The sequence below is a fragment of the Fringilla coelebs genome (genome assembly GCF_963513975.1).
Source record: "Fringilla coelebs genome assembly, chromosome: 33".
Classification (NCBI taxonomy): Eukaryota; Metazoa; Chordata; class Aves; order Passeriformes; family Fringillidae; genus Fringilla; species Fringilla coelebs.
In genome coordinates this window covers 894,490-919,194 of record NC_140059.1, presented here as the reverse complement: position 1 = coordinate 919,194, position 24,705 = coordinate 894,490, and the positions used below count along the sequence as shown (strand labels likewise).

At 59.0% G+C, this 24,705-nt stretch overlaps 1 protein-coding gene across 1 annotated transcript in view; it reads left to right on the top strand.

Moving 5' to 3' along the window:
- Positions 1 to 20,735: 20,735 nt before the first annotated feature.
- The window catches only part of LOC311164531 (V-type proton ATPase subunit S1-like), a gene marked incomplete at its 3' end in the record, with an annotated part of 5,351 nt that continues 1,381 nt past the window's right edge, over positions 20,736 to 24,705 (top strand). The window contains exons 1-2 of the mRNA XM_084224021.1: positions 20,736 to 20,867; positions 23,810 to 23,933. Coding sequence (XP_084080147.1) covers positions 20,761 to 20,867; positions 23,810 to 23,933 — 231 coding nt within the window. The 5' untranslated portion in view covers positions 20,736 to 20,760. The remainder of the gene's footprint in view (positions 20,868 to 23,809; positions 23,934 to 24,705) is intronic.

The window sequence follows — 24,705 nt, the reverse complement described above, 5'->3', positions numbered from 1 at the left end:
AGGGTCAGCGGGGTCAGAGGTCACGGGGGGTCACGGGGGGTCATGGGGGGTCACAGGGTCATTGAAAGGTCATGGGGTCATGGGAGTCACGGGGTTATAGGGGGTCATGGGGGTCACGGGGTCATGGGGGGTCATGGGGGGCATGGGGTTATTGGGGGTCACGGGGTTATTGGGGGTCACGGGGTCATTGGGGGTCATGGGGTCATGGGGGTGATGGGGTTATTGGGGGTCATGGGGGATCATGGGATCAGGGGGGGTCATGGGGTCATTGGGGGTCACTGGGTCACAGGGTCATTGGGTGTCATGGGGTCACGGGGCCATGGGGGTCATGGGGGGGTCACAGGGTCATTGGGGGTCATAGGGTCATTGGGGGTCATGGGGTCACGGGGGGGTCACAGGGGGTCATGGGGTCATGGGGGGTCACGGGGTTATTGGGGGTCATGGGGGCGGTGCTGGGCGGGGCCCTGCACGAGGAACTGCCCCGGGCCTGTGGGGCCGAGAGGGTCAGCAGGGTCAAAGGTCATGGGGGGGTCAGGGGGGGTCATGGGGTTATTGGGGGTCTCGGGGTCATGGGGGTCATGGGGTCACAGGGTTATTGGGGGTCTCAGGGTCATGGGAGGTCATGGGGTTATTGGGGGTCACAGGGTCATTAAAAGGTCACAGGGTCATGGGGGCGAGGCTGGGCAGGGCCCTGCATGAGGAACAGCCGCGGGGCCGAGAGGGTCAGGGGGTCGAAGGTCATGGGGGTCACGGGGTCATTAAGGGGTCATGGGGTCACAGGGTTATTTGGGAGTCATGGGGTCATATGGGGTCATGGGGGGTCACAGGGTCAGGGGGGGTCACGGGGGGTCAGGGGGTTATTGGGGGTCATGGGGTTATTGGGGGTCACGGGGTCATGGGGGGTCACGGGGTCATTGGGGTCACAGGGTTATTGGGGGGTCATGAGGTCATTAAGGGGTCATGGGGGTCAGAAGTCATGGGGGGTCATTGGGGGGGTATTGGGGTGGGGGCTGGGGATTGTCACTGTCCCCATGTCCCTGTCCTTGTCCCTGTCTCTCTGGGCTGTCGCTGCCCCTGTCCCCTATCCCTGACGCTGTCCCTGATGCTGTCCCTGTGTGTCCCCTGTCCCCGTGTGTCTCCTGTTGCTGACGCTGCCCCTGACCGTGTCCCGTGTCCCTGACGCTGTCCCCTGTCCCTGACGCTGTCCCCTGTCCCTGACGCTGTCCCCTGTCCCTGTCTGTCCCCTGACGCTGTCCCTGTCCCTGCCGCTGTCCCCTGTCCCGGTGTGTCCCTGACGCTGTCCCCTGTCCCTGACACTGTCCCCTGTCCCCTGACGCTGTCCCTGTCCCCTGACGCTGTCCCCTGTCCCTGTCTGTCCCTGACGCTGTCCCCTGTCCCTGACACTGTCCCTTGTCCCCAGGCCCTGCGGCTGGCGCTGTCCCGGGCCGGTGTGTCCCGGTGTGTCCCGGTGTGTCCCTGTCTGTCCCCTGTCCCCTAACGCTGTCCCCTGTCCCCTGTCCCCAGGCCCTGCGGCTGGCGCTGTCCCGGGCCGGTGTGTCCCGGTGTGTCCCTGACGCTGTCCCCTGTCCCTGTCCCTGACGCTGTCCCCTGTCCCTGACGCTGTCCCCTGTCCCCTGTCCCCAGGCGCTGCGGCTGGCGCTGTCCCGGGCCGGTGTGTCCCGGTGTGTCCCTGTCTGTCCCCTGTCCCTAACACTGTCCCCTGTCCCCAGGCCCTGCGGCTGGCGCTGTCCCGGGCCGGTGCCCGCGGTTTCGTGCAGGTGCTGGTGACGCCCGAGGCGGGGGCGGGGCTGGCGGCGCTCGTGCAGGGGGTGGGGCTGGGGGCGCTCCGCCCCAACACCGTCCTGCTGGGCTGGCCCCGCCGCTGGCGGCAGCAGCCCGACCCCGCCAGGGCCGCCAGGGACTTCGTGGGTACGGCGGGGACACTGGGGACAGCGGGGGGATTGGGGACAGCGGGGGGATTGGGGACAGTGGGGACACTGGGGACAGCGGGGGGATTGGGGACAGCGGGGACAGTGGGGGGATTGGGGACAGCGGGGACAGTGGGGGGATTGGGGACAGCGGGGGGATTGGGGACAGTGGGGGGATTGGGGGATTGGGACAGTGGGGACAGCGGGGGGATTGGGGGGATTGGGGACAGCGGGGGGATTGGGGGGATTGGGGACAGCGGGGGGATTGGGGACAGCGGGGGGATTGGAGGGATTGGGACAGTGGGGACAGTGGGGACAATGGGGGGATTGGGGACACTGGGGACAGCGGGGGATTGGGGACACTGGGGACAGCGGGGGGATTGGGGACAGCGGGGACAGTGGGGGGATTGGGGGGATTAGGACATTGGGGACAGTGGAGACATTGGGGGGATTGGGGACAGTAGGGGGATTGGGGGATTGGGACAGTGGGGACAGCGGGGCATTGGGGACAGCGGGGACATGGGGGACACTGGGGGGATTGGGACATTGGGAGGATTGGGACATTGGGGACAGCGGGGGGATTGGGGACAGTGGGGGGATTGGGGACATTGGGGACAGTGGGGGGATTGGGGACATTGGGGACAGCGGGGGGATTGGGGGGATTGGGGACAGTGGGGGGATTGGGGGGATTGGGGACAGCGGGGGGATTGGGACAGTGGGGACAGCGGGGCATTGGGGACAGCGGGGACATGGGGGACACTGGGGGGATTGGGACATTGGGAGGATTGGGACAGTGGGGGGATTGGGGACAGTGGGGGGATTGGGGACAACGGGGGGATTGGGGGATTGGAGGGATTTGGGACAGGGGGACATTGGGGACAGCAGGGACAGTGGAGGGATTGGGGGGATTAGGACATTGGGGACATTGGGGACATTGGGGGGATTGGGGACAGTGGGGACAATGGGGACATTGGGGGGATTGGGAACAATGGGGGAGTTGGGGGGATTGGGGACATTGAGGGACATTGGGGGGATTTTAGACATTGGGGGGATTTGGGACATTGGGGACATTGGGGGGATTGGGGACAGTGGGGGGACATTGGGGGGATTGAGACATTGGGGACAGTGGAGACATTGGGGGGATTGGGGACAGCGGGGGCATTGGGGACAGCGGGGGGATTGGGGACAGCGGGGGGATTGGGACATTGGGGGGATTGGGGACAGCGGGGACAGTGGGGGGATTGGGGACAGCGGGGGGATTGGGGACAGGGAGACATTGGGGACAGCAGGGACAGTGGGGGGATTGGGGACACTTGGGACAGCGGGGACGGCGGGGGGATTGGGGACAGCGGGGGGATCAGGGACAGAGGGGACAGAGGGGGGATTGGGACATTGGGGACAGTGGGGCAATGGGGACATTGGGGGGATTGGGGACAGTGGGGACAGCGGGGGGATCAGGGACAGAGGGGACAGAGGGGGGATTGGGACATTGGGGACAGTGGGGTAATGGGGACATTGGGGGGATTGGGGACATTGGGGGATTGGGGACAGTGGGGGGATTGGGGACATTGGGGGGATTGGGGACAGTGGGGACAGTGGGGGGATTGAAACATTGGGAACAGCGGGGACAGCAGGGACAGTGGGGGGATTGGGGACAATGGGGGAATTGGGGACAATTGGGACAATGGGGACATTGGGGGGATTGGGGACAACGGGGGATTGCGGGGATTGAGACATTGGGGACAGCAGGGACACTGGGGGAATTGGGGACGTTGGGGGGATTGGGGGAAATGGGGACAGCGAGGGAATTGGGGGGATTTGGGACAGCGGGGAGATTGGGGGGACCTTGGGGGGACCTTGGGGGGACATTGGGACATTGGGGACTTAGTGGGTACATTGGGGACAGCGGGGACGTTGAGGGGATTGGGGACAATGAGGACATTGGGGATAATTGGGACATTTGGGGGGATTGGGACATTGGGGACATTGGGGGGATTGGGGGAGTTGGGGACAGCAGAGACATTGGGGGGATTGGGGACATTGGGGGGATGGGGGACATTGGGGGGATTGGGGACAGCGGGGAGATTGGGGAGATTGGGGACATTGGGGGGATTGGGACATTGGGGGAATTGGGGGGATTGGGGACATTGGGGGGATTGGGGACGTTGGGGGAATTGGGGACATTGGGGGCATTGGGGACATTGAGGGACATTGGGGAGATTTTAGACATTGGGGACAGCGGGACACTGGGGGGATTGGGGACACTTGGGACAGCGGGGACATTTGGGGGATTGGGGGAATTGGGGACTTCATGGGGACATTGGGGACTTCGTGGGGACATTGGGGACTTCGTGGGGACAATGGGGACAGCGGGGGCATTGCGGGGATTGGGGACATTGGGGACAATGGGGGAATTGGGGAGATTGGGGACAATGGGGACATTGGGGACATTGGGCACGTGGGAGGGACATTGGAGTGACACAGCGAGGGACACGGGGACAATGAAACGGGAGGGGTGGGTGGCACCGGGGGTCACCGGGACGATGGCGGCGGAGGGGGGGGGATCCCCATTGTCCCCGTGTCCCCTCGGGGGTGTGTCCCCGCTGATGTCCCCTCGGGGGTGGGGCTGTGTCCCCGCTGATGTCCCCTCGGGGCTGTGTCCCCGCTGATGTCCCCTCCGTGTCCCCAGAGCTGCTGCGGGTGGCGGGCGCGGCGGGCCGGGCCCTGCTGGTGTCCAAGGGCGGCGCGGTGCCCGAGGTGTCCCCGGGGGTGTCCCCGTGCCCGGGGGTGTCCCCGGGGGTGTCGCCGTGTCCGGGGGTGTCGCCGGGGGTGTCCCCGCGGGGGTCCCTGGATGTCTGGTGGGTGGTCGGCACCGGGCGGCTCCTGACGCTGCTGCCGCTGCTGCTGCGACAGCACCCGGTAGGGGGCGCCACGGGGCGGGGCGGGGCTACGAGGGGGCGGGGCTTGGGATAGGAGGGGAGGGGCTTGGAGAGTGGCGGAGCGCGGGGTTTGAATGGTGGGGGCGGGGCTTGTATTGAGGGGTGGGCCTTCAATTATGGGGGAGAGGCTTGGATAATGGGGAGGGGTTTAAATGGTGGGGGAGGGGTTGAATGGTGGGGGTGGGGCTTGAATAATGGGGAGGAGCCTAGATTGAGGGGCGGGGTTTGCATTGTGGAGGTGGGGTTTGGATTGAGGGGTGGGGCTTGAAATGTGGGGGAGGGGCTTGAATGCTTGGGTGGGGATTGAATCGGGGTGGGGCTTAAATAGTGGGGGTGGGGTTTGTTTGGGGGTGGGGCTTGAATTGTGTGGGCGTGGCTTGGGTGGCAAAGGGGGTGGGTCCGAACCCCGGTGACCCCTTGGTGACCTCTGTGTGCCCCCCAGGTGTGACGGGGGGGGGATTTTGGGGCAAATTTTGGGGGGATTTTGGGGTCTCACCTGTACCTGTCCCAGGTGTGGCAGGGGTGCCCCCTGTGCCTGTTCACTGTGGGATTTTGGGGGGATTTTGGGGTCTCACCTGTGCCGTACCTGTCCCAGGTGTGGCAGGGGTGCCCCCTGCGCCTGTTCACGGTGGGATTTTGGGGGGATATTTTGGGGATTTTGGGGGGATTTTGAGGGGATATTTTGGATTTTGGGGGGATTTTGGATATTTTGGGGTCTCACCTGTGCTGTACCTGTCCCAGGTGTGGCGGGGGTGCCCCCTGCGCCTGTTCACGCTGGGATTTTGGGGGGATTTTGGGGAATTTGGGGGGATTTTGAGGGGATATTTTGGATTTTGGGGGGATTTTGGGGGTATTTTAGGGGGATATTTTGGATTTTGGGGGGATTTTGGATATTTTGGGCTCTCACTTGTCCCGTACCTGTCCCAGGTGTGGCGGGGGTGCCCCTGTGCCTGTTCATGGGGGGATTTTGGATATTTTGGGGGGGATATTTTGGATTTTGGGGGGATTTTGGGGTCTCACCTGTCCCATACCTGTCCCAGGTGTGGCGGGGCTGCCCCCTGCGCCTGTTCACGGGGGGATTTTGGGGGGATATTTTGGGGTCTCACCTGTACCTGTCCCAGGTGTGGCGGGGCTGCCCCCTGCGCCTGTTCACGGGGGGATTTTGGGGTGGATTTGGGGGGATTTTGGATATTTTGGGGTCTCACCCATACCTTTGGCAGGTGTGGCGGGGGTGCCCCCTGCGCCTGTTCACGGGGGGATTTTGGGGGGATTTTGGATATTTTGGGGTCTCACCTGTGCTGTACCTGTCCCAGGTGTGGCGGGGCTGCCCCCTGCGCCTGTTCACGGGGGGATTTTGAGGGGATATTTTGGATTTTGGATATTTTGGGGGGGATATTTTGGATTTTGGGGGGATTTTGGGGTCTCACCTGTCCCATACCTGTCCCAGGTGTGGCGGGGCTGCCCCCTGCGCCTGTTCACGGTGGCGCTCCTGGAGGACAACAGCGAGCGGCTGCGGCGCCTCCTGGAGGCCGTGGTGCGACGGCGCGGGCTGCCCGCACAGGTGCACGTGGTGGAGCTGGTGAGAGACAAAACACACCTGGGACACGCCCAAAACACACCTGGGACACACCCAAAACACACCTGGGACACACCCAAACCCCGCCCTGCCCCGCCCTGCCCCGCCCTGCCGGCACAGGTGCACGTGGTGGAGCTGGTGAGAGACAAAACACACCTGGGACACACCTGGGACACACCTGGGACACACCTGGGACACGCCCAAACCACACCTGGGACACACCTGGGAACCCCAAAACACACCTGGGACACACCTGGGACACACCTGGGACACACCTGGGACACACCTGGGACACGCCCAAAACACACCTGGGACACACCTGGGAACCCCAAAACACACCTGGGACACACCTGGGACACACCTGGGACACACCTGGGACACGCCCAAAACACACCTGGGACACACCCAAACCCCGCCCTGCCCTGCCCTGCCCCGCCCTGCCGGCACAGGTGCACGTGGTGGAGCTGGTGAGAGACAAAACACACCTGGAACACACCCAAAACACACCTGGGACACACCCAAAACACACCTGGGACACACCTGGGACACACCTGGGACACACCCAAACCCCACCCTGCCCTGCCCTGCCCCGCTCTGCCCCGCCCTGCCGGCACAGGTGCACATGGTGGAGCTGGTGAGAGACAAAACACACCTGGAACACACCTGGGACACACCCAAAACACACCTGAGATACCCCAAAACACACCTGAGACACACCTGAGACACACCTGAGACACACCTGAGACACACCTGGGACACACCCAAACCCCGCCCTGCCCCGCCCTGCCGGCGCAGGTGCACGTGGTGGAGCTGGGGAGAGACAAAACACACCTGGGACACACCTGGGAACCCCAAAACACACCTGGGACACACCTGGGATACACCCAAAACACACCTGGGACACACCCAAACCACACCTGGGACACGCCCAAAACACACCTGGGACACACCCAAACCCCGCCCTGCCCCGCCCTGCCCCGCCCTGCCGGCACAGGTGCACGTGGTGGAGCTGGGGAGAGACAAAACACACCTGGGACACACCTGGGAACCCCAAAACACACCTGGGACACACCTGGGATACACCCAAAACACACCTGGGACACACCCAAACCACACCTGGGACACGCCCAAAACACACCTGGGACACACCCAAACCCCGCCCTGCCCTGCCCTGCCCCACCCTGCTGGCACAGGTGCACGTGGTGGAGCTGGTGAGAGACAAAACACACCTGGGACACACCCAAAACACACCTGGGACACACCCAAAACACACCTGGGACACGCCCAAAACACACCTGAGATACCCCAAAACACACCTGGGACACACCCAAACCCCGCCCTGCCCCGCCCTGCCCCGCCCTGCCGGCGCAGGTGCACGTGGTGGAGCTGGTGAGAGACAAAACACACCTGGGACACGCCTGGGACACACCTGGGACACGCCCAAAACACACCTGGGACACCACAAAACACACCTGGGACACACCCAAACCCCGCCCTGCCCCACCCTGCCGGCACAGGTGCACGTGGTGGAGCTGGTGAGAGACAAAACACACCTGGGACACGCCCAAAACACACCTGGGACACACCTGGGACACACCCAAACCCCGCCCTGCCCCGCCCTGCCCCGCCCTGCCCCGCCCTGCCGGCACAGGTGCACGTGGTGGAGCTGGTGAGAGACAAAACACACCTGGGACACACCTGGGATACACCTGGGACACACCTGGGAACCCCAAAACACACCTGGGACACACCTGGGACACACCTGGGACACACCCAAACCCCACCCTGCCCTGCCCTGCCGGCACAGGTGCACGTGGTGGAGCTGGTGAGAGACAAAACACACCTGGGACACACCTGGGAACCCCAAAACACACCTGGGACACACCTGGGACACACCTGGGACACACCTGGGACACACCTGGGACACACCCAAAACACACCTGGGACACACCCAAAACACACCTGGGACGCACCCAAACCCCGCCCTGCCCCGCCCTGCCGGCACAGGTGCACGTGGTGGAGCTGGTGAGAGACAAAACACACCTGGGACACACCTGGGACACACCTGGGACACACCTGGGACACACCTGAGACACACCTGAGATACCCCAAAACACACCTGGGACACACCTGGGACACACCTGGGACACACCCAAACCCCGCCCTGCCCCGCCCTGCCCCGCCCTGCCGGCACAGGTGCACGTGGTGGAGCTGGTGAGAGACAAAACACACCTGGGACACACCTGGGACACACCTGGGACACACCTGGGAACCCCAAAACACACCTGGGACACACCTGGGACACACCCAAAACACACCTGGGACACACCTGGGACACACCTGGGACACACCTGGGACACACCCAAAACACACCTGGGACACACCTGGGACACACCTGGGACACACCTGGGACACACCTGGGACACACCCAAAACACACCTGGGACACACCCCAACATTACACCTGAGATACCCCAAAATACCGGCTCATACTGGTCCGTACTGGTCTGTACCGGTCTGTACTGGTTTATACTGGTCCATACTGGTCTGTACTGGTTTATACTGGTCTGTACTGGTCCCTAATGGTCCATACTGGTTTATACTGGTCTGTACCAGTCTGTACTAGTTTATACTGGTCCATACTGGTTTATACTGGTCTGTACTGGTCTGTACCGGTCCATACTGGTTTATACTGGTCAGTACCGGTTGATACTAGTCCATACCGGTCCATACTGGTTTATACCGGTCCGTACCAGTCCATACTGGTCCATACTGGTCTTTACCTGTTCATACTGGTTTATACTGGTCCATACTGGTTTATACTGGTCAGTACCGATTGATACTAGTCCATACTGGTCCATACTGGTTTATACCAGTCCATACCGGTCCATACCAGTCCATACTGGTTTATACCGGTCTGTACTGGTCCATACTCATCTTTACCTGTTCATACTGGTTTATAGTGGTCCATACTGGTCTGTACTGGTCCGTACTGGTCTGTACTGGTTTATAGTGGTCTATAATGGTCCCTAATGGTCCATACTGGTCCATACTGGTTTATACTGATCTGTACCAGTCTGTACTAGTTTACACCGGTCCATACTGGTTTATACCGGTCCGTACTGGTTTATACCGGTCCGTACCGGTCCATACTGGTCCATACTGGTCCGTACTGGTCCGTACTGGTCCGTACTGGTCCATACTGGTCCCTCCCTCCCCAGCACGACGGCGCGGTCTCCGATTACACGTACGAGCGGACGCTGATGATGGAGCAGCGCTCGCAGATGCTGCGGCAGCTGCGCCGAGCACAGGTGACGTCACCGCCCCCCCGTGACGTCATCGCCCTCCCCGTGACGTCATCGCCCTCCCCGTGACGTCATCACCATCCCAGCGACGTCATCCCCATCCCCGTGACGTCATCACACATCCCCATGATGTCATCACCATCCCCGTGACGTCATCACCATCCCCATGATGTCACCGCCCTCCCCATGACGTCACCACCATCCCTGTGACGTCATCACCATCCCTGTGACGTCACCACCCTGCCCATGACGTCACCGCCCTCCCTGTGACATCATCACCATCCCCGTGATGTCACCGCCCTCCCTGTGATGTCATCCCCATCCCCGTGATGTCACCGCTATCCCCGTGATGTCATCACCACTCCCATGACGTCATCACACTGTCTGTGAGGTCATTGCCCTGCCCACGATGTCGTGACTCAGTCTGTGACATCATCGCGCTGTCCGTGACATCATCACCCTGGGTGTCTGTGATGTCATCACCCCCGTGGTGTCGTTACACTGTGACATCATCAACATCCCTATGACATCATCAGCCCATGTGTGATGTCATAGGTCTTGTCTGTGATGTCATCACACTGGCCTGTGACGTCATTACCCTGTGTGTGACACCATTGCCCTGCCCGTGATGTCATCATCACCCCTGTGATGTCATTACCCTGTCAGTGACATCATCGCCCTCGGTGTGATGTCATCACCATGCCCGTGACGTCATCCCCATCCCTATGATGTCATCCCCATCTCTGTGACATCACTACCCTACCCATGACGTCACACCGTACGCCAGTGACGTCACACAGCATCCCTGTGACATCATCACTCTCCCTGTGATGTCATTGCCCCATGACGTCATCATCCTCCCTGTGACATCATTATCCCACCTGTGATGTCACGGCCACCCTTGTGACGTCATCCCCCCTCTTGTGACGTCACAGGGAGGCCCCGCCCCCTCGCAGCCGCCCAGCGCTGAGGAGGAGGAGGGGGGGGGAGGGGAACCCCGGAGAGGGCCCAGCCCGTGAGTGGAACTGGGAGGGACTGGGATGGACTGGGAGGGACTGGGATGGACTGGGAGGGACTGGGAGGGACTGGGAGGGACTGGGATGGACTGGGAGGGACTGGGAGGGAACTGGGATGGGACTGGGATGGGACTGGGATGGACTGGGAGGGAACTGGGATGGACTGGGAGGGACTGGGATGGACTGGGATGGACTGGGAGGGACTGGGATGGACTGGGATGGGACTGGGATAAACTGGGAGGGACTGGGATGGGACTGGGATGGGACTGGGAGGGACTGGGAGGAAACTGGGATGGACTGGGAGGGACTGGGATGGACTGGGAGGGACTGGGAGGGACTGGGATGGGACTGGGATGGGACTGGGATGGACTGGGAGGGACAGGGAGGGACTGGAATGGACTGGGATGGACTGGGAGGGACTGGGAGGGACTGGGATGGACTGGGAGGGACTGGGAGGGACAGGGAGGGACTGGAATGGACTGGGATGGACTGGGATGGGACTGGGAGGGACTGGGATGGACTGGGAGGGACTGGGAGGGAACTGGGATGGAATTGGGAGGGAACTGGGATGAACTGGGAGGGACTGGGATGGGACTGGGATGGGACTGGGAGGGACTGGGATGGACTGGGATGGACTGGGATGGACTGGGAGGGACTGGGATGGGACTGGGAGGCTGGAGGGGGACACTGGTTTATACTGGTCCATACTGGTTTATACTGGTTTATACTGGTCCATACTGGTCAGGGGGAACGTCCGCCGCATGCACTGGGACACTGGGGGGGATGGTCAGCGGGGTCTGTACTGGTTTATAGCGGTCCGTACCAGTCCATACCTGTCCGTACTGGTCCATACTGGTCCGTACTGGTTTATACTGGTCCGTACTGGGCAGGGGGAACGTCCGCCGCATGCACTGGGACATTGGGGGGGATGGTCAGTGGGGTCCATACTGGTCTGTACCGGTCCATACTGGTTTATACTGGTTTATACCGGTCCGTACCTGTCCGTACCTGTCCGTACCGGTCTGTACTGGTGCATACTGGTTTATACTGGTTCATACTGGTCCGTACTGGGCAGGGGGAACATCCGCCGCATGCACTGGGACATTGGGGGGGATGGTCAGTGGGGTCAGTACTGGTTTATACTGGTTTATACCGGTCTGTACCTGTCTGTACCGGTTTATACCGGTCCATACCTGTTTGTACCGGTCCATACTGGTGCATACTGGTTTATACTGGTCCGTACTGGTCAGGGGGAACGTCCGCCGCATGCACTGGGACATTGCGGGGGGGATGGTCAGTGGGGTCCATACTGGTCTGTACCGGTCCATACTGGTTTATACTGGTTTATACCGGTCCGTACCTGTCTGTACTGGTCTGTACTGGTCCGTACCGGTCCGTACTGGTCCGTACTGGTTTATACTGGTCCGTACTGGGCAGGGGGAACGTCCGCCGCATGCACTGGGACATTGGGGGGGATGGTCAGTGGGGTCCGTACTGGTTTATACTGGTTTATACCGGTCTGTACCTGTCTGTACTGGTTTATACCGGTCTGTACCGGTCCGTACTGGTCCATACTGGTTCATACTGGTTTATACTGGTCAGGGGGAACGTCCGCCGCATGCACGCCGCCGAGCGCCTGAACGCCGCCATCCTGGCGCACTCGGGGGGGGCGGGGCTGGTGCTGCTGGACCTGCCGCCCCCGCCCCCACCGCGGCCGCACCGGCCCCGCGAGAACTGGATCCGCTCTGGGGGGAAAAACCGGGAATTCGGGAAAATCGGGAAAAAACGGGAAAAACCCGGGGGAAATGGGGGAAAATGGGGAAAAACCGGGGAAAATGGGGAAAAACCCGGGGAAAATGGGGAAAAACCCGGGGAAAATGGGGAGAAAAATGGGGGGAAAGTGGGGAAAATGGAGGGAAAATGGGGAAAAAACCCGGGGAAAATGGGGAAAAACCCGGGGAAAATGGGAAAAAATGGGGGGGAAATGGGGAAAAAAACGGGGAAAATTTTAAAATGGGGGAAATGGGGGGAAAAGGAGAAAAAACCGGGGAAAATGGGGGGGAAATGGGAAAAAACCCGGGAAAAATGGGGAAAAAAACCCGGGGAAAATGGGAAAAAATGGGGGGAAAATGGGAAAAAAGGGAATGGGAAACCCGGCCCTGGGAGAACTGGATCCGCTCTGGGGAGAAAAACCGGGAATTCGGGAAAATCGGGAAAAAACGGGAAAATGGGAGTAAAGATGGGGATAATGGGGGGGAAGTGGGAAAAAACCCGGGGGAAATGGGGAAAAACCCGGGGAAAATGGGGGAAAAATGGGAGGAAAGTGGGGAAAATGGAGGGAAAATGGGGAAAAAACCCGGGGAAAATGGGAAAAAAAAGGGGGGGAAATGGGGGAAAATGGGGGAAAAACGGGAAATAGGGGAAACTGGGAGGAATGGGGGAACTGGGAGGCATTGGGAGGGCACTGGGACGGCACTGGGAGTTACTGGGAGGGCACTGGGAGGGCACTGGAAGTTACTGGGAGGGCACTGGGAGTTATTGGGACGGAACTGGGAGTTACTGGTGTTACTGGGAGGGCACTGGGAAGGCACTGGGGGTTACTGGTGTTATTGGGACGGCACTGGGAGTTACTGGGAGGGCACTGGGAGGCCACTGGGTGTTACTGGGAGGGCACTGGAGTTACTGGGAGGGCACTGGAAGGCACTGGGAGTTACTGGGAGGGCACTGGGAGGGCACTGGGGGTTATTGGGAGGGCACTGGGAGTTACTGGGAGGGCACTGGGGGTTACTGGTGTTACTGGGAGGGCACTGGGGGTTACTGGTGTTACTGGGAGGGCACTGGGGGTTACTGGGAGGGCACTGGGAGTTATTGGGAGAGAACTGGGAGTTACTGGTGTTACTGGGAGGGCACTGGGAGGGCACTGGGGGTTACTGGGAGGGCACTGGGGTTGCTGGGAGGGCACTGGGGGTTACTGGGAGGGCACTGGGGTTGCTGGGAGGGCACTGGGGTTACTGGGAGTTACTGGGAGGGCACTGGGAGGGCACTGGGAGTTACTGGGAGGGCACTGGGATGGCACTGGGGGTTACTGGGAGGGCACTGGGAGGGCAGTGGGGGGTTACTGGTTTATACTGGTTCCTACTGGTGAGCCTTGACGCCAGCCCAGACCTGGAGTTCCTGGAGGTGCTGACCGAGGGCCTGGGGCCGGTGCTGCTGGTGAGGGACGGCGACGGGGACGGCGACCAGTGCTCCCAGTATGGGACTGGGAATGGGACTGGGGAGCCCTGAGAGACCAGTGCTCCCAGTATGGGACTGGGAGTGGGACTGGGGAGCCCTGAGAGACCAGTGCTCCCAGTATGGGACTGGGAATGGAGACCAGTGCTCCCAGTATGGGACTGGGGAGACTGGGGAGCCCTGAGAGACCAGTGCTCCCAGTATGGAACTGGGAATGGAGACCAGTGCTCCCAGTATGGAACTGGGGAGACTGGGGAGCCCTGAGAGACCAGTGCTCCCAGTATGGAACTGGGAATGGGACTGGGGAGCCCTGAGAGACCAGTGCTCCCAGTATGGAACTGGGAATGGAGACCAGTGCTCCCAGTATGGAACTGGGAACACTGGGGAGCCCTGAGAGCCCAGTGCTCCCAGTATGGAACTGGGAATGGAGACCAGTGCTCCCAGTATGGAACTGGGAACGGGACTGGGGACACTGGGGAGCCCTGAGAGACCAGTGCTCCCAGTATGGAACTGGGAACAGGACTGGGAATGGAACTGGGGAGCCCTGAGAGACCAGTGCTCCCAGTATGGGACTGGGAATGGGACTGGGGAGCCCTGAGAGACCAGTGCTCCCAGTATGGAACTGGGAATGGAGACCAGTGCTCCCAGTATGGAACTGGGAATGGGACTGGGGAGCCCTGAGAGACCAGTGCTCCCAGTATGGAACTGGGAACGGGACTGGGGACACTGGGGAGCCCTGAGAGACCAGTGCTCCCAGTATGGAACTGGGAACGGGACTGGGGAGCCCTGAGAGACCAGTGCTCCCAGTATGGAACTGGGAATGGGACTGGGGAGACTGGGGAGCCCTGAGAGACCAGTGCTCCCAGTATGGAACTGGGAATGGAGACCAGTGCTCCCAGTATGGAACTGGGAATGGTGACCAGTGCTCCCAGTATGGGACTGGGAATGGGACTGGGGAGACTGGGGAGCCCTGAGAGACCAGCACGGCCCAGTGCTCCCAGTATGGGACTGGGAGTGGGACTGGGGAGCCCTGAGAGACCAGTGCTCCCAGTATGGAACTGGGAATGGGACTGGGAACGGGACTGGGGACACTGGGGAGCCCTGAGAGACCAGTGCTCCCAGTATGGGACTGGGAACGGGACTGGGGAGCACTGAGAGACCAGTGCTCCCAGTATGGAACTGGGAATGGGACTGGGGACACTGGGGAGCCCTGAGAGACCAGTGCTCCCAGTATGGAACTGGGAATGGGACTGGGAACGGGACTGGGAAGACTGGGGAGCCCTGAGAGACCAGTGCTCCCAGTATGGAACTGGGAATGGGACTGGGGAGACTGGGGAGCCCTGAGAGACCAGTGCTCCCAGTATGGAACTGGGAACGGGACTGGGGAGCCCTGAGAGACCAGTGCTCCCAGTATGGAACTGGGAACGGGACTGGGGAGCCCTGAGAGACCAGTGCTCCCAGTATGGAACTGGGAATGGAGACCAGTGCTCCCAGTATGGAACTGGGGAGACTGGGGAGCCCTGAGAGACCAGTGCTCCCAGTATGGAACTGGGAACGGGACTGGGGAGCCCTGAGAGACCAGTGCTCCCAGTATGGAACTGGGAACGGGACTGGGGAGACTGGGGAGCCCTGAGAGACCAGTGCTCCCAGTATGGAACTGGGAATGGAGACCAGTGCTCCCAGTATGGAACTGGGAACGGGACTGGGGAGCCCTGAGAGACCAGTGCTCCCAGTATGGAACTGGGGAGACTGGGGAGCCCTGAGAGACCAGTGCTCCCAGTATGGAACTGGGAATGGGACTGGGGAGCCCTGAGAGACCAGTGCTCCCAGTATGGAACTGGGAACGGGACTGGGGACACTGGGGAGGCCTGAGAGCCCAGTGCTCCCAGTATGGAACTGGGAAAGGAGACCAGTGCTCCCAGTATGGAACTGGGAACGGGACTGGGGAGCCCTGAGAGACCAGTGCTCCCAGTATGGGACTGGGAATGGGACTGGGAACGGGACTGGGGACACTGGGGAGCCCTGAGAGACCAGTGCTCCCAGTATGGAACTGGGAATGGAACTGGGGACACTGGGGAGCCCTGAGAGACCAGTGCTCCCAGTATGGAACTGGGAATGGTGACCAGTGCTCCCAGTATGGAACTGGGAATGGGACTGGGGAGACTGGGGAGCCCTGAGAGCCCAGTGCTCCCAGTATGGAACTGGGAATGGAACTGGGAACGGAACTGGGGAGACTGGGGAGCCCTGAGAGACCAGTGCTCCCAGTATGGAACTGGGAATGGAGACCAGTGCTCCCAGTATGGAACTGGGAACGGGACTGGGGAGTCCTGAGAGACCCGTGCTCCCAGTATGGAACTGGGAATGGAGACCAGTGCTCCCAGTATGGAACTGGGAATGGGACTGGGGACACTGGGGAGCCCTGAGAGACCAGCACAGCCCAGTGCTCCCAGTATGGAACTGGGAATGGGACTGGGGAGACTGGGGAGCCCTGAGAGACCAGTGCTCCCAGTATGGAACTGGGAATGGAGACCAGTGCTCCCAGTATGGAACTGGGAACGGGACTGGGGAGTCCTGAGAGACCCGTGCTCCCAGTATGGAACTGGGAATGGAGACCAGTGCTCCCAGTATGGAACTGGGAATGGGACTGGGGACACTGGGGAGCCCTGAGAGACCAGCACAGCCCAGTGCTCCCAGTATGGAACTGGGAACGGGACTGGGGAGCCCTGAGAGACCAGTGCTCCCAGTATGGAACTGGGAATGGGACTGGGAACGGGACTGGGGACACTGGGGAGCCCTGAGAGACCAGTGCTCCCAGTATGGAACTGGGAATGGGACTGGGGAGCCCTGAGAGACCAGTGCTCCCAGTATGGAACTGGGAATGGTGACCAGTGCTCCCAGTATGGAACTGGGAATGGAGACCAGTGCTCCCAGTATGGAACTGGGAATGGGACTGGGAGACTGGGGAGCCCTGAGAGACCAGTGCTCCCAGTATGGAACTGGGAATGGAGACCAGTGCTCCCAGTATGGAACTGGGAACGGGACTGGGGAGACTGGGGAGCCCTGAGAGACCAGTGCTCCCAGTATGGAACTGGGAATGGGACTGGGGAGCCCTGAGAGACCAGTGCTCCCAGTATGGAACTGGGAATGGAGACCAGTGCTCCCAGTATGGAACTGGGAATGGGACTGGGGAGCCCTGAGAGACCAGTGCTCCCAGTATGGAACTGGGAATGGAGACCAGTGCTCCCAGTATGGAACTGGGAATGGAGACCAGTGCTCCCAGTATGGAACTGGGAATGGAGACCAGTGCTCCCAGTATGGAACTGGGAATGGGACTGGGGAGCCCTGAGAGCCCAGTGCTCCCAGTATGGAACTGGGAACGGGACTGGGGAGCCCTGAGAGACCAGTGCTCCCAGTATGGAACTGGGAATGGTGACCAGTGCTCCCAGTATGGAACTGGGAATGGGACTGGGAATGGGACTGGGGAGCCCTGAGAGACCAGTGCTCCCAGTATGGAACTGGGAACGGGACTGGGGACACTGGGGACCCCTGAGAGACCAGTGCTCCCAGTATGGAACTGGGAACGGGACTGGGGAGCCCTGAGAGACCAGTGCTCCCAGTATGGAACTGGGAACGGGACTGGGGAGCCCTGAGAGACCAGTGCTCCCAGTATGGAACTGGGAATGGTGACCAGTGCTCCCAGTATGGAACTGGGAATGGTGACCAGTGCTCCCAGTATGGAACTGGGAACGGGACTGGGGAGCCCTGAGAGACCAGTGCTCCCAGTATGGAACTGGGAATGGTGACCAGTGCTCCCAGTATGGAACTGGGAATGGAGACCAGTGCTCCCAGTATGGAACTGGGAATGGAGACCAGTGCTCCCAGTATGGAACTGGGAACGGGACTGGGAACGGGACTGGGGACACTGGGGAGCCCTGAGAGACCAGTGCTCCCAGTATGGAACTGGGAACGGGACTGGGAACGGGACTGGGGACACTGGGGAGCCCTGAGAGACCAGTGCTCCCAGTATGGAACTGGGAACGGGACTGGGAACGGGACTGGGGACACTGGGGAGCCCTGAGAGACCAGTGCTCCCAGTATGGAACTGGGAATGGTGACCAGTGCTCCCAGTATGGAACTGGGAACGGGACTGGGGAGCCCTGAGATCCCAGTATGGAACTGGGAACAGGCCCAGGGCTCCCAGTATGGAACTGGGAACAGGCCCAGTGCTCCCAGTATGGCCCCATCGCCCTCCCAGTTCGCTCCCAGTTCACTCCCAGTGCCCTCCAGTTCAATCCCAGTGCCCTCCCAGTTCACTCCCAGTGGCCTCCCAGTGCTCCCAGTTCAATCCCAGTGCCCTCCAGTTCAATCCCAGTGCTCCCAGTGCCTTCCCAGTGCTCCCAGTTCACTCCCAGTTCCCTCCCAGTTCACTCCCAGTGCTCCCAGTCTGCTCCCAGCCCTTTGCTGGTTTTTGCACTTTGATTTCACCAAAGATCCTCAATAAAACCACCCAAAAATGGAATTTCTGAGGCCAGGCTGGATTTTGGGGATCCCTGAGGGGATTTTGGGGATCCTGAGGGGATTTTGGGGCTCTCTTGGTGATTTTTTGGGGATCCCTGAGGGGATTTTGGGGTCCCTGAGGGGATTTTGGGGTCCCTGAAGGGATTTTGGGGCTCTCTTGGTGAATTTTGGGGCTCCCTGAGGGGATTTTGGGGCCTGGTGGAATTTGGGGTTCTCTGAGGGGATTTTGGGGCTCTCTTGGTGATTTTTGGGGTCCCTGAGGGGATTTTGGGGCTCCCTGAGGGGATTTTGGGGCTCCCTGAAAGGATTTTGGGGCTCCCTGAGGAGATTTTGGGGCTCCCTGAGGGGATTTTGGGGCTCCCTGAGGGGATTTTGGGGCTCCCTGAAAGGATTTTGGTGCTCCCTGAGGGGATTTTTGGGTCTCTCTCGGTGATTTTTGGGGCTCACCAGAGCATTCCGTGCCCCGCCGGATTTTGGGGTTTCCTGAGGGGATTTTGGGGCTCTCTGAGGGGATTTTTGGGGCTCTCCAGGGAATTTCAGGCCCCGGAGGAATTTTGGGGCTCTCTGAGGAGATTTTGGTGCTCCCTGAGGGGATTTTTGGGGCTCCCTGAGGGGATTTTGGGTCTCTTTTGGTGATTTTTGGGGCTCACCAGAGCATTCTGTGCCCCACCGGATTTTGGGTCTCCCTGAGGAGATTTTGGGTCTCTCTGAGGGGATTTTGGGTCTCTTTTGGTGATTTTTGGGGCTCACCAGAGCATTCCGTGCCCCTCCGGATTTTGGGGTTTCCTGAGGGGATTTTGGGGCTCTCTGAGGGGATTTTTGGGGCTCCCTGAGGGGATTTTTGGGTCTCTCCCGTTGATTTTTGTGGCTCACTAGAGCATTCCGTGCCCCGCCGGATTTTGGGGCTCCCTGAGGGGATTTTGGGTCTCCCTGAGGGAATTTTGGTGCTCCCTGAGGGGATTTTGGGTCTCTCCCGTTGATTTTTGTGGCTCACCAGAGCATTCTGTGCCCCGCCGGATTTTGGGTCTCCCTGAGGGGATTTTGGGGCTCCCTGAGGGGATTTTGGGTCTCTCCCGTTGATTTTTGAGGCTCACCAGAGCATTCCGTGCCCCGCCGGATTCTGGGGTTTCCTGAGGGGATTTTGGGGCTCTCTGAGGTGATTTTTGGGGCTCTTCAGGGAATTACGGGCCCCGCCAGATTTTGGGGCTTCCTGAGGGGATTTTGGGGCTCCCTGAAGGGATTTTGGGGCTCCCTGAGGGGATTTTGGTGCTCCCTGAGGGGATTTTTGGTGCTCCCTGAGGGGATTTTGGGTCTCTCCCGTTGATTTTTATGGCTCACCAGAGCATTCCGTGCCCCGCCGGATTCTGGAATTTCCTGAGGGGATTTTGGGGCTCTCTGAGGTGATTTTTGTGGCTCTTCTGGGAATTCCGTGCCCCGCCGGATTTTGGGGCTTCCTGAGGGGATTTTTAGGTCTCTATCGGTGATTTTTGTGGCTCACCAGAGCATTCCGTGCCCCGCCGGATTTTGGGGCTCCCTGAGGAGATTTTGGTGCTCCCTGAGGGGATTTTTGGGGCTCCCTGAGGGGATTTTGGGTCTCTTTTGGTGATTTTTGGGGCTCACCAGAGCATTCCGTGCCCCACCGGATTTTGGGTCTCCCTGATGGGATTTTGGGTCTCCCTGAGGGGATTTTGGGTCTCCCTGAGGGGATTTTGGGTCTCTTTTGGTGATTTTTGGGGCTCACCAGAGCATTCCGTGCCCCGCCGGATTTTGGGTCTCCCTGAGGGGATTTTGGGGCTCCCTGAGGTGATTTTGGGTCTCACCCGTTGATTTTTGTGGCTCACCAGAGCATTCCGTGCCCCGCCGCATTTTGAGGCTCCCTGAGGCGATTGCGGAGGGGGCGGGGCGGAGTCAAACGGGGGCGTGGCCACACCGAGCAATGGGCGTGGCCTCAATCCAAACCCGCCTCATTACCTCACACCCCTGACCACGCCTCCTACACGTGACTGCGCGCACTGAGAAGGCGTGGCCTCCCCAGAGAGGAGGCGTGGTCTTTGCAGACCGCAGCGCCCTCACTGCGCTGAGGGGGGCGTGGTCCCGCACGCCGAGGGGGCGTGGCCCCCAGAGAGGAGGCGTGGTCTTTGCAGACGGGCCGCACTCACTGCGCTGAAAGGGGGCGTGGCCTCGCTCGCCGAGGGGGCGTGTCCGCCGCAGAGGGGGCGTGGCCTCCGCCGTGAGGGGACGCTCCAAGATGGCGGCGGCGCTGTGGGCTCTGCTCTCGGCTCTGGCCGGGTTCGCTCCGGGCCCGGGGCCCGCGGCGGCCGCGCAGCTCCCGCTGCTGGTCTGGAGCACGGAACGGTGCGAGAGGGGAGCCCCGAAATCACCTCCGGGGGTTCTGGGGGGGGATTTGGGGTTTTTTTGGGGGGGGAGGTTTGAGGGGGTTCTGAGGGGATTTGGGGGGGCTGAGAGGCCTTGGGGGGTTTGGGGGGGGTTAGGGTTTTATTTTGAGGAAATTTGGGGCGTTTTTGAGGAGATTTGTGGGGGATTTGGGAGATTTTGTGGAGATTTGAGGGGGATTTGGGGGGACTGAGAGGCCTTGGGGGGTTTGGGGGGATTTAGGGATCATTTGGGAGGAAATTTGGGCCCTTTTTGTGGAGATTTGAGGGGGTTCTGAGGGGATTTGGGGGTGCTGAAAGGCCTTGGGGGGGTTTAGGGATGTTTTGAGAGGAAATTTGGGCCGTTTTTGTGGAGATTTGAGGGGGTTTTGAGGGGATTTGGGGGTGCTGAGAGGCCTTGGGGGATTTGGGGTGGTTTAGGGGTCTTTTGAGAGGAAATTTGGGCCGTTTTTGTGGAGATTTGTGGGGGATTTGGGAGATTTTGTGGAGATTTGAGGGGGATTTGGGGGACTGAGAGGCCTTGGGGGGTTTGGGGTGGTTTAGGGGTCATTTGGGAGGAAATTTGGGCCGTTTTTGTGGAGATTTGAGGAGGATTTGGGGGATTTGGGGGGACTGAGAGGCCTTGGGGGTTTTGGGGTGGTTTAGGGGTCATTTGGGAGGAAATTTGGCCGTTTTTGTGGAGATTTGAGGGGGATTTGGGGGGACTGAGAGGCCTTGGGTGGTTTTGGGGGGATTTAAGGGTTTTTTTTGAGGAAATTTGGGCCGTTTTTGTGGAGATTTGAGGGGATTTGGGAGGGCTGAGAGGCCTTGGGGGGGTTTGGGGTGGTTTAGGGGTTTTTTGGGAGGAAATTTGGGCCGTTTTTATGGAGATTTGAGGGGGTTTTGAGGGGATTTGGGGGTGCTGAGAGGCCTTGGAGGATTTGGGGGGTTTAGGGATTTTTGAGAGGAAATTTGGGCCGTTTTTGTGGAGATTTGAGGGGGATTTGAGGGGTTTTGGGGGAACTGAGAGGCCTTGGGGGGTTTTGGGGGGTTTAGGGATCTTTTGGGGGGAATTTGGGGCCTTTTTTGGAGGTTTGGGGGTGCTGAGAGGCCTCAGGAGCTTTCTGGGTTCCTTTTGGGGGGGTCTCAGGTGCCTTTTGAGGGTTTTTGGGGGGGTCGGGGTCTCTTTGGGGGGTATTGAGAGTCCCTGAGTGATTTTTGAAGCTCTCCGTGAGGATTTTGGAATTTGTGGATGGTTTTGAAGTCTGTGAGGATTTGGGGGGTTCCCCAGGGTGATTTGGGGGTGATTTTGCGGTCCCCTTGTCTGATTTTGGGGTCTCTCTGGCTGATTTTGGGGTCCCTGTGCTGATTTTGGGGTCTCTCTGGCTGATTTTGGGGTCCCTGTGCTGATTTTGGGGTCTCTCTGGCTGATTTTGGGGTCCCTGTGCTGATTTTGGGGGTCTCTCTGTGCGATTTTGGGATCTCTCTTGCTGATTTTGGGCTCCCCAGGTCCCTGTGTGGGATTTTGGGGTCCCTGTGCTGATTTTGGGGTCTCTCTGGCTGATTATGGGGTCTCACTGTTTGATTTTGGGGTCCCTGTGGGATTTTGGGGTCCCTGTGTCTGATTTTGGGGTCCCTGTGCTGATTTTGGGGTCCCTGTGGGTGATTTTGGGGTCTCTCTGGCTGATTTTGGGGTCCCTGTGCTGATTTTGGGGTCTCTCTGGTTGATTTTGGGGTCTCTCTGGTTAATTTGGGGTCTCTCTGGTTAATTTTGGGGTCTCTCTGTGTGATTTTGGGGTCTCTCTGTGTGATTTTGGGGTCTCTCTGTGTGATTTTGGGGTCTTCTGGTTGATTTTGGGGTCTCTCTGTGTGATTTTGGGGTGCCCAGGTCTCTCTGGTTAATTTTGGGGTCTCTCTGGTTAATTTTGGGGTCCCTGTGCTGATTTTGGGGTCTCTCTGTTTACTTTTGGGGTCTCTCTGGTTGATTTTGGGGTCTCTCTGTGTGATTTTGGGGTGCCCAGGTCGCTGTGGTCCCCCCTTGGGTGATTTTGGGGTCTCTCTGGTTGATTTTGGGGTCTCTCTGTGTGATTTTGGGGTCCCTGTGCTGGTTTTGGGGTCTCTCTGTGTGATTTTGGGGTCCCTGTGCTGGTTTTGGGGTCTCTCTGTGTGATTTTGGGGTCCCTGTGCTGGTTTTGGGGTCTCTCTGGCTGATTTTGGGGGTCTCTCTGGTTAATTTTGAGGTCTCTCTGGTTGATTTTGGGGTGCCCAGGTCTCTCTGGTTAATTTTGGGGTCCCTGTGTGTGATTTTGGGGTCTCTCTGTGTGATTTTGGGGTCCCTGTGCTGATTTTGGGGTCTCTCTGTGTGATTTTGGGGTCTCTCTCTGTGATTTTGGGGTCCCTGTGCTGATTTTGGGGTCCCTGTGTGTGATTTTGGGGTCTCTCTCTGTGATTTTGGGGTCCCTGTGCTGATTTTGAGGTCCCTGTGCTGATTTTGGGGTCCCTGTGTCTGATTTTGGGGTCTCTCTGTGTGATTTTGGGGTCCTGTGCTGATTTTGGGGTCCCTGTGTGTGATTTTGGGGTCCTGTGTGTGATTTTGGGGTCCCTGTGCTGATTCTGGGGTCCCTGTGTGTGATTTTGGGGTCTCTCTGGTTAATTTTGGGGTCTCTCTGGTTAATTTTGGGGTCTCTCTGTATGATTTTGGGGTGCCCAGGTCTCTGTGGTCCCCCTGTGTCTGATTTTGGGGTCTCTCTGGTTAATTTTGGGGTCTCTCTGGTTAATTTTGGGGTTCCTGTGCTGATTTTGGGGTCTCTCTGGTTAATTTTGGGGTCTCTCTGTGTGATTTTGGGGTGCCCAGGTCTCTCTGGTTAATTTTGGTGTCTCTCTGGTTAATTTTGGGGTCCCTCTGTGTGATTTTGGGGTGCCCAGGTCTCTGTGGTCGCCCCCGTCCCTCCCCGGCGGTCGGGCTCTGTCGGAGCCGGAGCTGCAGCAGCTGCTGGAGCCGGGGCTGCGCCGGGGCCCGCGCACCGTGCTGCTCTTCCTGCAGGACCAGGTCAGCCCCAAAACACCCCAAAATAACCCCAAAATAACCTCAAAAATATCCTCAAACTATCCCAAAAATATCCCAAAAATATCCCAAAATTAACCTAAAAAATACCCACAAAATATCCCCAAAATATCCCCAAACCCTGCCCCGCACCGTGCTGCTCTTCCTGCAGGACCAGGTCAGCCCCAAAACACCCCAAAATAACCCCAAAAATATCCCCAAAATAATCCCAAAATATCCCCAAAAATATCCCATAAAATATCTCAAAAATATCCCAGAATATCCAAAAATTTCCCAAAAATACCCCAAAATAATCCCAAAAATATCCCAAAAATAACCTCAAATATCCCCAAAATGTCCCAAAAAATATCCCAAAAAAAAAAAAATCCCAAAAATATCCCCAAAATATCCCCAAAAATATCCCAAAAATATCCCAAAAATATCCCCAAAAATAACCTCAAAAATATCCCAGAAATATCCAAAAATTTCCCAGAAATAACCTCAAAAATATCCCCAAAATATCAACAAAAGTATCCCAAAAATAGCCCCAAAATAACCTCAAAAATATCCCAAAAATATCCCAAACATATCCCCAAAGTATCCCAAAAATAACCCAAAAATAACCTCAAAAATACCCCAAAATATGCCAAAAATATCCCCAAAATAATCCCAAACATATCCCAAAAATATCACAAAAATATCCCAGAAATATCCCAAAAATATCCTCAAAAATAGCCCCAAAAAAATCCCAGAAATATCCCAAAAATATCCTCAAAAA